The following is a 13,880-nucleotide window of genomic DNA, read 5'->3' on the forward strand; positions in this document are numbered from 1 at the left end:
TTTAATTCTTACTATTTTTATTTTCTAATGTCTGACAGTTTTCAAAAATATAAACATTGTTTACATAATAGCCATTATTACAGTGACAAACAGTTCATGGAATGTCTACTACGTGCAAAGAACAAGTCTGTGGATATCAGCATAGTAAATATCTACATGAGTTCTTCCTTTTCCTTTGAAGTCACATTAATCATTCTTCAGATGAAAATCGGTGAGAACCCTGGAAGAATAGTGATACATAAAGACTCTTAATTGTCACATTCTGTAACAAGAATTCCATTTGAGTTCTCTTACCTGTAGGTCTGTGTAAAGGGGCTTTGGCAATGAGCTCGGCCCTTAGGCTCAGAGCCACTCTGGTCCTGTGTCTGGGCTGAAACAGTAAAGGTAAGGCTAGGAAAGGGTCTGGGTGAGTCAGTGAAAATCTATCGCAATGATGGAAAAGCCATCTAAGAAAAAATGTCCTAGAGCCTGAGGTCAGAGCCAGCCCCTCTGCACACGAAGGATTTCACGGTCTGTGTTTATTGACACAGAAGGTGGTTTTAATTACCCTGAAGGAATTTCTGGCATGTTTTGCCAAAGCTGGTCTTTAAATGTTTAATCAGTGGATTTCTGCCAACCAGACCTACTGGAGAGGTCTGCATATGGGGGCAGTTGGTCAAGTGTAGTGTATTGCAATGTGGCTGCTAGTGACGGAACATAGGTATGTTTTATCAGAGAAACATAGGCCTGAAAATACCAACTTCCACCCATGAAATGATCTTGGCTTTGGAGAATATGGCATGTTTTATGTCTGAGAAGCTTCGGTTTCCTTCCCAGCCATAGATCATCTTCTAAGCAATCTCTACGACCTCTGGTTTTGGTGTCCTGAAAGTAAATTTGGTAAGGTGATCTAGAACCAGAGTTTGAGTGATAAATCAAACAATCAGCTTCATGGTCCTACACTAGTGACTTGAAAGAAGGAATATGCCTTTCCAGGTACAGGTCCAAGGAAAATGTATACTTGTAATCTTCAGTTTTACCCATATGTGTTGACCTATAAAATATTTTAAGAAAAGAGCTATAATAGGAAAAGTAGTATGATGGTGTCACATCACAAAGCCATTTTAATCTTTCAGATAACTTCAGGGAAACCATAGTGCAAGATAAATGTAAAAGCACCAAAGAAATTTTTTCCTTGATTTTTTGTTTCTTTGCTCTTGAGTGTCTAGTTTGAATCCTCCCACTAAGAGTGTAAAAATAGTCAATAGTGCTACATACTATCTTTGATTCATCTCTCCACACTTAACTCCAGATGGAATTTCTTTTTTGTTCTCCTTGCATAAAAATGTCCTTCACACTATCCCCTTTCACTGCTGTCCCAACTCATCTACATGGAGGCCACATTCTACTTTCTCATGTAGACGTGCAAGGAAGAGTAAGTTGGCACCCTGAAATCCTAATAGGAACCCAGAGGCGTCTTTGGCACTATCTACTGAGCCTCCCTTTGAGCTCCTGAGAGTGTCTGTGTCCTGTTTCGTGACATAGTAGTTTGGTGATAATCCTTTTGGCTTGCATGGAAAGGTTTCTCAGGCTATTTCATACTGATGTTCACTGATCTGAGGATTTGCCAAGCTTCCAGGGAAGTAAGGCCAATGGACACGAATCCCTCTTAACCATCATAACAACGGAGCAAACAGTTCCACAGATATCTTTGGGACAGCTGATAACTATCAAGTTTAAATGGTCCCTCTTTCTCTTGTCTTTTAAATTAGTCTGTGGGTAAACCAACTTGGTTTGACCAGGTCGATAGGTTATGGTCAAATTTTAGGCAAAAGAAAGAGTTACATAAAATAGTAATGCCCTCTGAAACTTGTGAAAGGGCTTTATATTTCTACAAAGTATTTTCACAGCTCTCACCTGCTGTGCACCAAAAAACTTGAAGAATGGGTTTATTTCTTGTTACCTCAATGTGAAAACTGAAATCTAGTAGAGTTAATCAGTTTGCCCATGATCACATAGCTGGTTTGTGGTGGAGACAAGACAGAGGTGCAGAGATCTGATCCCTAAAACAGAGCTCTTCCCATGAGGTTACAAAATGAAATCAACTCTCATTGAGCTCCCAACGGGATGAAATTTTGCAATCTTGGGGAAAAGCGTTCATTTTTGCGACTCTCTCTGAGAGATGTTGGCCACCTGCATCCTTAACACAAGGTTCTTGGGGTGGAGAAACTCGGCATGTCATAGCCCTTTGTTGGGCATTGGGTGTAGGGTATGTCTCATTTCTAAGGTCATTCGTTGTTACTATTCCAAACGGAAGGGTCTTGAGGCTGCACTCCTGGCCACTGTCTTTGGTGCCAGCCTCAGAGAGCTAAAGTCTGACGCATAGGAAGATGTGGAGAAGGCAGTAGACTTAGTTCTGTTTCATGACTGCACATGGCACCCAAATATCTAAATCACAAATATCTGCCATTTAAAGCAAGCAAGAAAAGAGATAAGAAAGAATGGATGATTCATCACTAACACCATTATTTTCCCTGGAACATAATATAAGGGTAGTGAAGCTACATTTACTGAGCGATTCTTACATACTATTTACTTCTTTCGCTTTATTTACATTTAAATATGTGAGTAGTGAGTTCTTTTTGAAGAAGATGGGCTTATTACTTAAATCATCTAACCATTATTGCTCATATGTAAAATCAGGATAGTACTAGTAGCTACCTTCTATGGTTGCTGTAGGCATTAAGGGAAATAGTTGTACAGTGGTTAGTTCAGTACCTGGCATAAATTAAACATCAGTAAGTCGTTGTTTGATTCTCTTTGGTATTTCTAGAAGCCCTAACTGGTCATAAGTATTATTTGCAGTGGGCCATACATTTTTTCCTGCCCTCCAAATCCCTAGAATTCAGGGTTATGCTAAAAAATAAACTTAGCAGGTTGAGAACACGGACTCTGGAGAACCCCCAGGTTTGTATTCCGGCTCCACCACTAGCTAGCTCTGTGACCTTGGGCGAGATCTTTAACCTTGCTAAACGCAGGTGCCTCCTCTATAAATATACGGGTAACAAAGCTGAATTTCCTAAGGTTGCTGTGAGTATTAAATACAACAGTGTATGTGATGTACCAGTATCAAGTATGTTCACTAGTATTTTCATTAATATTAGTTCATTTATCTGTATCCTAAAACAAAATCGTTAGTGTCAAAAGATGGTTGTTTTCTTTACAAAACAGAGGAGAAATAACAGCCTAACCTTAATGTTTGATCTAGTATCAGTTCTGGATGGTGGTAATTGATGACTTTTAAATAATAAATATCTCCTATAATAATATATGGAATCTTGTGAGAGTCTAAGCCAACTGCTGCCCTTTTCTGAATATGAAACAAAACATTAGGAAATGAAAATCCATTATCTACTCTATGTAGCATCAATAGGATCGTTTTTAAAGGTAATAGCTTTGAGATATTAAAAAATTAATGATAAATAAGTTATAAACCTCTTTCTATATTAATGGTATGTTGAAGCTTCTTATTAAGGCTTAATTTTGTTGTTGTTTTAAATCTTATAGCTTTATTTTTAGTACTTCTTGTATTGCCTCATTCATAGGTTCTCCCAGAGTATAATCCTAATACCTCTGGACAGTGAGAGAAAGGGAGCCTCTCCTAATCGGTGAAATGACCATTCCTCTTTCTGAATACTTGCCGTTGCTTAAAAGTTCTGTGTACCAGAGCCGTCTGCATTTGACCCATTGCTGCTAGCCCTCCGCTGTGAAGCCTTACCATCAAAAGCTTAGTATCCTTGCGTTCGTGATCCCTCTTTCACTCCATGGAGGTCACTCCCCTAACAGCGCCCAGCCTTGTCAAAACTCCTCACGTGTTTTCTGGCCGTTGTTTTCAACCTTAATGTTTATTAGAACCACCTGCGTGTTTGTTAACTATAAATTGCTAGGCTCCTCCCAGCGATTCTAATTAAATGGTACTGGGAAAGAGCCCGGAGTTTGCTTTCTAGTGGAGCGCTGGGTAGAGGCTCTGCGGCTGGTTGGAAGCAACCCTTGGAGGACCCCTGCTCTCAAAACCCGAAGGCAGCCCCCTAACAGAGGAGGAGGTGGAAGCGCAGAGAGGTTTTGTAGAGTTGGCTGTCGTATCGTATCGGCCTGGATTGTAACCGACCACGAGCAACCTCACACAAAGAGGCTATGGGGGGGACTTGGGGCGTGTTAATGCAGCTGTATGTTACCAAAAATTGAAGCATCGCTACCTCCTGGAGTCTGGATCTGAACCCCATGTTTGTCACAGGAGCCAAGGGAGAACCCAAGACAGAGAATAGTGGCACAATAATGAAGCATGAATTATCCAGATGAAAGCACCTATGGAAATAAAGGTATTAGTATCATTATTTATACCTACTATTCTTAATAAAATAGCAGTATGGAAGTGTTGAATAGTTCCACTTGCTTAAAAGTTGCTCTGGGGGACTCAAATCAATTCCGTCACGTTTTAAAAACAACGTGTAGGTAATAAGCACTGTTTGACTTACTGTTTTCAGAATGTGTTTTGATGAAACGTGTTGGCACACAGCAGTAACAAGTAATGACCGGTTATAAAGGTTTTAAGCCAGGAAAGAGGTGAGGCTCTGTGAGAGGAGGCCTGACTGTATAGATGCTGGCGATGTATGCAGACTAGGCTAGAGAATCAGACGGATGGATTAGCTGCGGGGTTAGAGAAAAAGCATTGGGCCAGGAGGCGAAGAAAGAGACAAGGGCTTCTTACTCTGTACACTGAAAAATGAAGGGCCTTACTACATGGTAATTTTGAATTTGGAAGGAAATCGGGAAATTACTATGTAGGAAAAACAGTAATTTCTCAGCTGTATTCAATGTTTGGAGGCCCTACCGGGATGACCACGGAGCCGTCCCACCTGTTTGGGATGAGGTAGCGCGAAGGCTGCAGCTAGCTTGGTTTCACTCCTTTCTTCAAACTATACGGTGAGACTCGAGCATTACAGCCTCCGCACATGGCTGTGTGGGGGCCTGGGCAAGAAAATCTGGTGCAAAGGAACTCTAATTTTTGAGAAAAAGAATCATCAGAGAATTCTCCCCTGAGGTGGAGTTTATAACAGAGATAGATGGAAACTCTGAGTCAGGTCGAGGAGTAAGACCTGCAGAAGAGTTTCTTTGAGGAAAAGGTATGGGGAAAGAAGTTTCCAGATAAAGACTTACTCTAGGAAAATGAAATGAAAAATGTGGTCGAAGACTTGAAGGGAGACGAAAACAAAGAGCAGATGTGTGTATTTATATATATGGGTGTGTGTTTCTGTATATTCTCCATCAGCTAATGGGCGTGGGTGCGTCAGGCTTCAGTGTCCCAAGGGAATTATCCAGCCTTAGCTTTATCCATTTATATGGACTCCACACAGGCTCTATTTACTAATATGCTTTTTTATGTAAGAAAAGAGAGTAGGCTTTGTTTTCAAAAAATGTCTTGGGGTGTTTGTGTTGGTAGGTGGAGTCTAGCTCTTCCCTTGCTATAGAAATTACATCTGTTGTAATTACAGTGTACCTTTCTTTCATTCCTAGCCAGATAACCTTTCTAGGGTGTTCTAATGTGGTTTGGTTGGGGGTCTGTGTTTCATTTGGTTTGGCCTCCGTTGCCGCTAGATAGACTTCGAATGGGTTTCACCTGGGGCTGCCAACCGTCACACCCTCCTTGCCTCCTTCAAGAGGGAGGGGACCGGAGGGATTGGAATACTTTGTTATTTGGTCATGTGTTTCTGACTTGTGTCACGTCAGACTCGAAATTTCCAAAAGCGCGAAAGCAGCAAGTGGGAAAGAGACCGTTCAGAGTCAGAATTTTAAGAGCATGTTGTGAGGAAGAATGCATTTCGCTGCACCTCATCAAGTCCAACTGTTTCTGAAAAATCCTTTCCAACTACAAAGACGGTGCCCTTTTCAAATTGCTGAGGGATTGGTAACTAAGCACTGTGCATAGCTCTGCGATGGAGCGTGAGGTATAAAATGAATGAATGTGCGTGTGTTAACATAATGTAAGCCTCACTTCAAGGTATTATTTTCTCAAGTGAAGCTACTTGCTTTGGAAATGGAATCCATTAAAATTCGGTTAAGATTGCCTTGAGTTTTCATCATGAGGCTAAGATTATTTAATAGCAGCGTAAGGCAAAAAGCCACGTATGACTATCTCTCACTTCCCAAACAGTGCTCCAGTGAGAAATCCTACCGTTCCATGTAGCGGCAGGGTGGCCTGAAAGGAGTCTGCCATCAGCCTTCCATTGACTATTTATTCCGCACTTACTGCCTGGTGATGTGCTCTGCGCTGGAATGCAGAGGGTGCGGTACACACAGTGGGTCTCTTAAGGCTCTCCTGGACCAGTAGGGGACACAGGACCACAAGTCATGACACTGCAGGATGAGAAATTCTGTGATGCGGATGTCGGGGGGGCTGTGAGATGATGTGAGAGGGCTCAGAGGAGGGCTCATGAAGAAAGACCTGGTTCAGCTGAGACCGGAAGATGAGGAGAGGGAGGAAGAATGAAAAGTGTTCCAGGGAAGGAGAAGGGTGTGGTCAGAAGATAATGGCTTCATCCTCCCTGAGTCGTAGAGTAGTTCAGGGACTTTAGGAAGAAGTCTGTCTGGAAGATTGAGTTTCTCTTCCTGTGGGGGGTGGTGGGGTGCTAATGGTGGTAGCTGAGATGGTGGCCATGGTGGGTGCCGGTGGTGGTGGTAGAGGAGGACAGAGACTATAGCAGTTAATCCTTACTGAGCACTTACTATGTACCGTGTTGAAGTACACGAAGCATTTTCCTCGCGTCCATTACCTATTAGAGTTTTACAATCACCTTATGAATGTAGGTACCATCATTATCTGTGTTTTACAAATGAGAAAAGTGAAGCTGAGAAAAGTTAAGTAAGCTGAAGGTCACCTTGCTAGTAAGTGGAAAAGCCAGGATTTAAAAACAGAAGTTGACTCGAGAGCTTGCATTTTCCACCATTACTGTGGTATTAATAATCTCACTTTTTCAGGGGCTGATATAAATAAAGATGAGCAGGATAATTCATTTGAAAGAGCTTTTTAAACTGCGTGGAACTCTAGCCTGTCATTGCACATGTTGGGCTGAGGCAGGAGTCATGTGCTCAGTAGCTAGCCTAGATTAAAGAGTAAAAATGGCTTCGGCAATATCTAGGCTGTCGTCCCTGGCCTTGTTAGCACCTCCTCTAATTCTTTGGCGTCAGCACGTTAGTAGTCAAACATGGCATTCCCCAGGGGACGCTTTTGGAAGCAAGAGAACATTAGATGAGATGGACCAGGGATTTGCTCCCAAGTGGCAGTTGCTATGTTAGAAAGTCCTCAAATATTTCTGAGATCGTTAATCTCTGTTAATCACTCCCTGCCCCCTCTGTGACTGCTCAGCACAAAATGAAGTGGAGGCTTGGCAATGATCCAGTTCTTTTTAAGTGTCTTGGCTTCTAGTATGGGTAATCCAAAGCCTCAACTGGACTTTTTAACATTCTGGACTACCTAGCTGATGTGTGTACTATATACATACATATAGACATACATACACACATTCCCTATCTGGCCTTCCCTTTTTTGCCAAATAGTCTCTCTTCCTGTTCCTTGATATTTCTGCCAGTCCTCCATGTGCTCCCTGTGCTTACCTGCACTCTAATCAGCCGCCGTGTCAGGAATTGAGGGCTGCATCTACTAGTATCACACAGGCAGGTTCGTGTTGCTCACCAATACAACATTAGCAGTCACTGGAAATAATTGAAAACATTCGTAGAGGTGGTTGCATACTCTTTGGGCCCAAAGAGCGTGTCTCCACTACAAAGGGAATGGCTAGTTCAACAATGAACCAAAAAAATCTTCTGCATCACAGTTCAATCACAGAGGCTAATTGTTTGTTTTTCGTCCCGCTTGAGGCCTGATAACGGGGTTTCCCTTTGGAAGCTTGATTGAGCTGGTGTGCAAGGCAAGACTCTGTAATTCAGACCAGTGAAATGCAAACAGTTCCATGTATTAATGGTCACTAATGACCTGTAATCAAGCTATGATTTGTTAGGTTAAAAACAAAGATGCAATTAGTTTATTTGTTCAAGAGCGTAAACAGAGGAATTTGTCAATCTGCTGATTGTTCTTCTCCTCTGAAGACGATAGGCTAGAGCATTAGTCTTGAGCTGTGGCTCCTCGGAGCTGCCATTCATCTGTTCCTGAGATTCTCCCAGCTTCCTGAACAACCATTCATGAGTCTATGGCTTCTGTCAAAAGGGGACAAAAAGGATACGGTTCTGGGTGTCCTTCCTTTGTGGATTTTTTCCTCTTGATGAGCTAACGACTTCAATATTAGTTTTCCTCTTTCCTCTCCACTGTGGTCTCATGCTTCAACCACCTCATTGATTGTGAAACGAAAGTATCATCGTTTATCCGGCAGCCTTTAACCCAGAATTGTCAAAGGCCAGTTATGCTGCCACTACTGTCGTAGGTCTTAAGGTTTATAATGGTTATGAAGAGAGTCTTGATTCAGTCTTTGTGATTCAGTCTTTGTCCATAGATGCCTTTAGGGTTTTTGTGTGACTAACTACTTCTTGAATTACTTACCACTAAAACCAAGTGAAAAATCTCTTGCCATGAAACACATGCTCTGTTGAGATACACATCTTAGCGAATCAGGCACTCCGACCCTTTGGGGAACATCAAAACTGGAAATAGAGATTTTGAGGGATTATAGTGACTCCTTAGAAAAGATATACCTTGTGTTTTCCCTAGTCCTTTATTTAAATAGGGGGAGTAAATACATTTAAATTCTTAAGGGAGACCATGAATTTAATAAAACATAAGCCTCTAGGGGTGCCTGGGTGGCTCAGTCGTTAAGCATCTGCCTTCGGCTCAGGGCGTGATCTCAGCATTCTGGGATCGAGCCCCACATCAGGCTCCTCCGCTGGGAGCCTGCTTCTTCCTCTCCCACTCCCCCTGCTTGTGTTCCCTCTCTCCCTGGCTGTCTCTCTCTCCATCAAATAAATGAATAAAATCTTTTAAAAATAAATAAGCCTCTAATCCTTTTTCAGGTGAAAATTCTGTGATCTACTTGATATTACAGAACAATAATGATACAGGTTACCCCGATGAGGCATTTGGATTGCTTAAGACCATGTTGAAACAGTGGAAATGATCTCACTCACATAGAGCATGACTTCTTTCCTTATCAGCCTGAGTCACACACTAACCTGAAACGACTATCAATCTGTGCTGTCTCTGTCCTCCACTTAGAATAAGCACCTTGGGTCTCTTGCTCAGCATGTATCACAGGGTCTGACACAGTGACTGGCATGTAATAAATATGCTCAGTAAATATTCGTTGAGTGAAATTCAGGCACAAGGATTAGAGATTGAAAACCAGTAGTAGCATTTGGGATATTGAGAAATAAAGCCAAATGACTTGATAAAAATGATCTTAAGTATTAGGATTAGTAAATAATCAGCACCATAAGCTGACCTTTTCTGTTTTTTTCACATCCCCTTTTGTCCATTTCCATATAGTGCATATAATGCATTAATAAACTTCAAATCCCTTGCATTAATAACCCATATGACAAAAGGGACCTTCTGTCCTTGTGGAAACTACTAAAGCCTAGCAGTGATATTTCCTGTACTCATCACAAGGGTGACCTATCAAATTTCTGGTGTGAAATAACCTATTCTTCCGAATCTAAAGAGGAGCCTTCACATGCAGGAAAGCTTTGACAATTGTGTGGGTAGATGGGGTGGTCATTTCTCATTTGTTTATTCAAGAACTGCTTCTTCGACACAGGCATGGGGTTAGGTGCCAGGGATATGGACTAACAAGCCCTCTGGGGGCATATATTAATCCACAATAACAAAGATGAATGTACAATTATAACCATGACAGGCACTGTAAAGGAAGAGTCTGTGGTACTGTGAGAGTGTGTAAAAGACTATTGGACCCAGAGACGGAAAGCTTCCGTGGTGAAGGGATCAGAAGACTAAATCCTAAAGCCATAGTAGGAGTTCCTGTGTTGAAGAGGAGCAAGAGGCATGATTTGGGGCAAGAGAATGGCATGACCAACGGCCCTATAGTAGTAGCACAGAATGTGTGTGTCCAGGCAAGTGAAAGATGCCCAGTGTGGCTTGAGTTCCCACAGGATTGGCGTTAGACAGAAGCCACATCTTGCCCAGCCTCGATGGTAGAAGAGGACTCTATTATTTTTTTCTATGCTAGAAATAAAGGGCAGTGTTAAAATTTATAAATGTGGGGAAGATGGGGAACAGCATTCACATTTGTTTTTCAGAAAGATCATTCTGGCTGCAGTGTAAAGAACAGATTGGAAATGCTCCAGAATAGATTTAAGGAGACAAGTGATTTGTTCATATGAAACTGACACAGAATCTACATAATATATGCCCACGTGAGGCAGTTCCAGTGTAAAGCACGTACCCTTCCGAGAGATTGAAGATGAGCTCCACCGTGGTATAATATAGACCTCTTCGAATTTCCTCTGTGTCATGCACACACACTTACCCAGACATAAATTAGCATCATTAATGCAGAGTGTCACATTAGAGCCCAGCTCCCCTTCCAGCTGAAGCACCACGTTAGCACCTTTCCCTTTGTACTTTACCCTTCACCTTCAGAGGCTGTCCTCGGGTCTTATTTTCCTTCCTAGAAGTGTGAGGTTCGTTTTTCTGCTGTGCTATTAGGGTGATCCTCCACTTAGAGTCTAATCTGCCATGGCTTTGCGCCTGTTTGTCAGGAACTTCGAGAATATATTAAGACATTATACAGGGTGGAAGCTCGGTTTTGACAATGATTATGCCTATTATCTATTTTAATAAATGTAAATTGCTGTGGAGACACAAACCATTTTATGCCACTTGAATCCTTTTCAGGGAAGCCTGAATCCTTTTTGTGTAGCTTCGATGTATTGCTGTCATTCTCCCTTCACAGAGTTGAATAAACACACTTAAATCAGACCTCTGTTAATGCACTCTCTTACACTGCTGCCCTAATAAACTGTTGTGATGTTCGTCTTTGAAGTCTGTATTTGGTAACATTTGCAGATTTATCTGTATTCCCTTCCAGAACTGAAGTTATTGGGACTGCGAGTCCACATGTGCATTATATGTGCCAAGGACTATCCTTCGGATATAGCAACGGATTAAGGCACTGCTATTGCCTTTAAGAAGCTCAGTCATTTCTGACTGTTGGAGCAAGGATAGGAGCTTAGATGATGCATGCAGTGATAAATTAGAGTTGGACATGTCAGGGAGAAGTCAGGTTTAACTTTATATAGATACACATGATTACATGTAGAGATATTTATAAGTATGGGTATATACATAGGCTTATGTACATACACATATTTCTTTGTCATTTGAGAAAGCCTAAAAAATGACACCCCAGTAGCAACAGGTACACCCAGCACTCCTTTATTTCTAAAACCATTATTCAATGAAAGGAACAGGGAATCCTTCCAGAAATGTCTGATTCTAGGACTGGGGAAGGAAATCTACAAGATGTGCCTAAACGTAAGGAAGTTCTTGAAAACAAAATACATTGATGGGAATATGTCAAAGGTGACATTGATGAGAGTACGTCTAAGAGACACAGGAGCCAACTGAAAGAGTTCCTAATGACTCAAGTGGAATCATTTAAGCCAAAAAAAAAAATAGTAGTAGTATTGAATTATAACCAAATTATAAATTATAAACCAAAGTACAAAATAAATATTCATGAATCCATACTGATATCAATAAATATTTGAATAAATTAATAAAGGACAGAAAAATCTCCTAATCAGAACGCCGAATAAATTATATAGATGACCCAGCCTCAAGGAGCATAGCAAGTGGGTGTAGCTCTCCGCTCCTCACAAAGTGTGGGCTGCACATAGAGACTTCTATCAAAAGAGTACAGATTAAAAGAGAGGGTTCAGGAAAAGTAAACTGACAGAAGAGAAACCTGACAAACACTACTTCAGCTAGGTGATGAAGGTCCACGTGAATAGTTGTGTAAGTCCTGTTGATGGTAGGGAGTCATGATGTGATGTAATGAACATGGCACGTTACCTCTGTGATCTTCATTTATGAGAGAAACACCAGACAAATTACAGTAGGGAGACCTTCTACAATATACCCAACCATGCTCTTCAACGCTGTCAAGGTCACCAGAGGCAAGGAAAGTGTGAGAAACTGCCACAAACAAGAAGGGCCTAAGGAGACCTGATAACTAAGTATAATGAGGTATCCTAGATGGGATTCTAAAACCGAAAAAGAACATTAGGTAAAAACTGAAGAAATATGAATTAAACTATGAATTTTAGTTACTAACACTTGTGGTCCAATATTATAACAAATGTAGCACTCTAACATAAGGTGTTTATAATAGGGGAAACTCTGCAGGACATATTTGGGAATTCCCTGTGCTATCTGTTCACTTTTTCTATACCTGAAACTGTTTTTTAAAAATTAAAGAATAAGAATCTTACAGTGCAGTAAGCTAGCAGGCAATTGTAAGCTATGTTGGGAGGGTGTATACAGTCCTTGAGAGAAACATAATGTAGTTCTAACTGGGCTTTCAAATCCTGACTTGACCACTTTGGGCAGGTTGCTTAACCCTTCTGATCTTCTGTTGTATCTTCTCTAAAACGGTGATAACACCTGCCATGAGTCAGAATAAGCTGTGAGGTCAAACTACAAGAGCTCAAGTCCCCAGCGACAAGTAGACTGATTGACTAAACCTGTCTGGGCACTAGTTCCTCATCAGTAAACAGGATAATAATAGTACCTGACTCTGTGTGTTGTCCTGGGGTCCGGGGTAATATCTGTGGAGAGCTTAGAACAAGTCCTGGCACCCCGTGCTAGGTACATATAAGCCGCTGCTGTCTTCTCACAGGTTCGTGGTGAAGAATCCATGGGACAATCAGGGAGCATGCTTAGCTCATGCCTGGCACATCATAAGCTCTCTGTTGGTGGTGGCGGTGATGGAGGTGGCAGCAAGGGAAAGGTTTGTGAAGGCCAGGGGGTGCCCTTCCCATGAATCCTACACAGTGGTCTTCTCTGACCCTACACTGAGAACAGAATAAGAGCTGGCCAGACAAAAGGAGAGCGGGCGATGGGTGTGGGCTCTAGCAGAAGGAACAAAGGTTCCCAAGCCAGAGGAAGCATGGCACCTTTCCAGAACTTCAGAGATTTCGGAATGGCTGGAATGTGAAGTCTAAGGAGGAGGAAGAGGAGAAGTAAGCAGGGCCAGCATTTTGTCTGGAATTGAAGGCTGAAGTAAGGATTTTGCCTTTATCCTGGGGTCAGTATAAGACTTGTACCCTAGAACAATTACTCTGGCTGTTTGAAAAAAAAAAATGCATTGGAGGTGGAAGACCAGTTAAGAAGTGAATTCAGTTGTACAGCTGAGAGATCATGGTGGCCTAGGTTATGGTGGTGACTCTGGAAGTAGGGTTAAAGGATTTGAAGGCTAACAACAGGGCAAATACTGATCATATAATTTTATGAGGATCTCTTTCTACCTAGGAGTCAGATGTATTATAGCATGTAATACCTGGACAATTTCCTAATATCTGCAGAAGTTAAAAAAAAAAAACTCGAAGGTGATACTATGAATTTTAGGCAGTGACTTTGAGATTTCTACATATATATACCAATATATACCATTATAGAGAGTTTAAAATTTTAAAAAAGCCATAAATATGTAACAATCACATTTACTCTAGAATGCTCTAGACCAGGATCATCCAATAGAAATATAAAACAGAGGCGCCTGAGTGGCTCAGTCGGTTAAGAGTCCGGCTCTTGATTTCGGCTCACGTCATGATCTCGGGGTTGTGAGATCAATCCCCCTCGGGGTTGTGAGATCAAT

General features: G+C 41.6%; 1 protein-coding gene across 3 annotated transcripts in view; it reads left to right on the forward strand.

Annotated features, from left to right (window-relative positions):
- PPP2R2B (protein phosphatase 2 regulatory subunit Bbeta) overlaps positions 1-13,880 on the forward strand; it is a 445,381-nt gene that overhangs the window by 199,525 nt on the left and 231,976 nt on the right. For 2 of the 3 annotated variants that reach the window (XM_008691430.2, XM_040622264.1), the window contains exon 3: positions 4,274-4,358. The exons of the other annotated variant lie outside the window; for it this stretch is intronic. In XM_008691430.2, coding sequence (XP_008689652.1) covers positions 4,322-4,358 — 37 coding nt within the window. In that variant the 5' untranslated portion in view covers positions 4,274-4,321. The remainder of the gene's footprint in view (positions 1-4,273; positions 4,359-13,880) is intronic. 3 annotated transcript variants of the gene reach the window in all.

This window comes from Ursus maritimus, unplaced genomic scaffold, assembly GCF_017311325.1.
Source record: "Ursus maritimus isolate PB19 unplaced genomic scaffold, ASM1731132v1 scaffold_5, whole genome shotgun sequence".
Taxonomy (NCBI): Eukaryota; Metazoa; Chordata; class Mammalia; order Carnivora; family Ursidae; genus Ursus; species Ursus maritimus.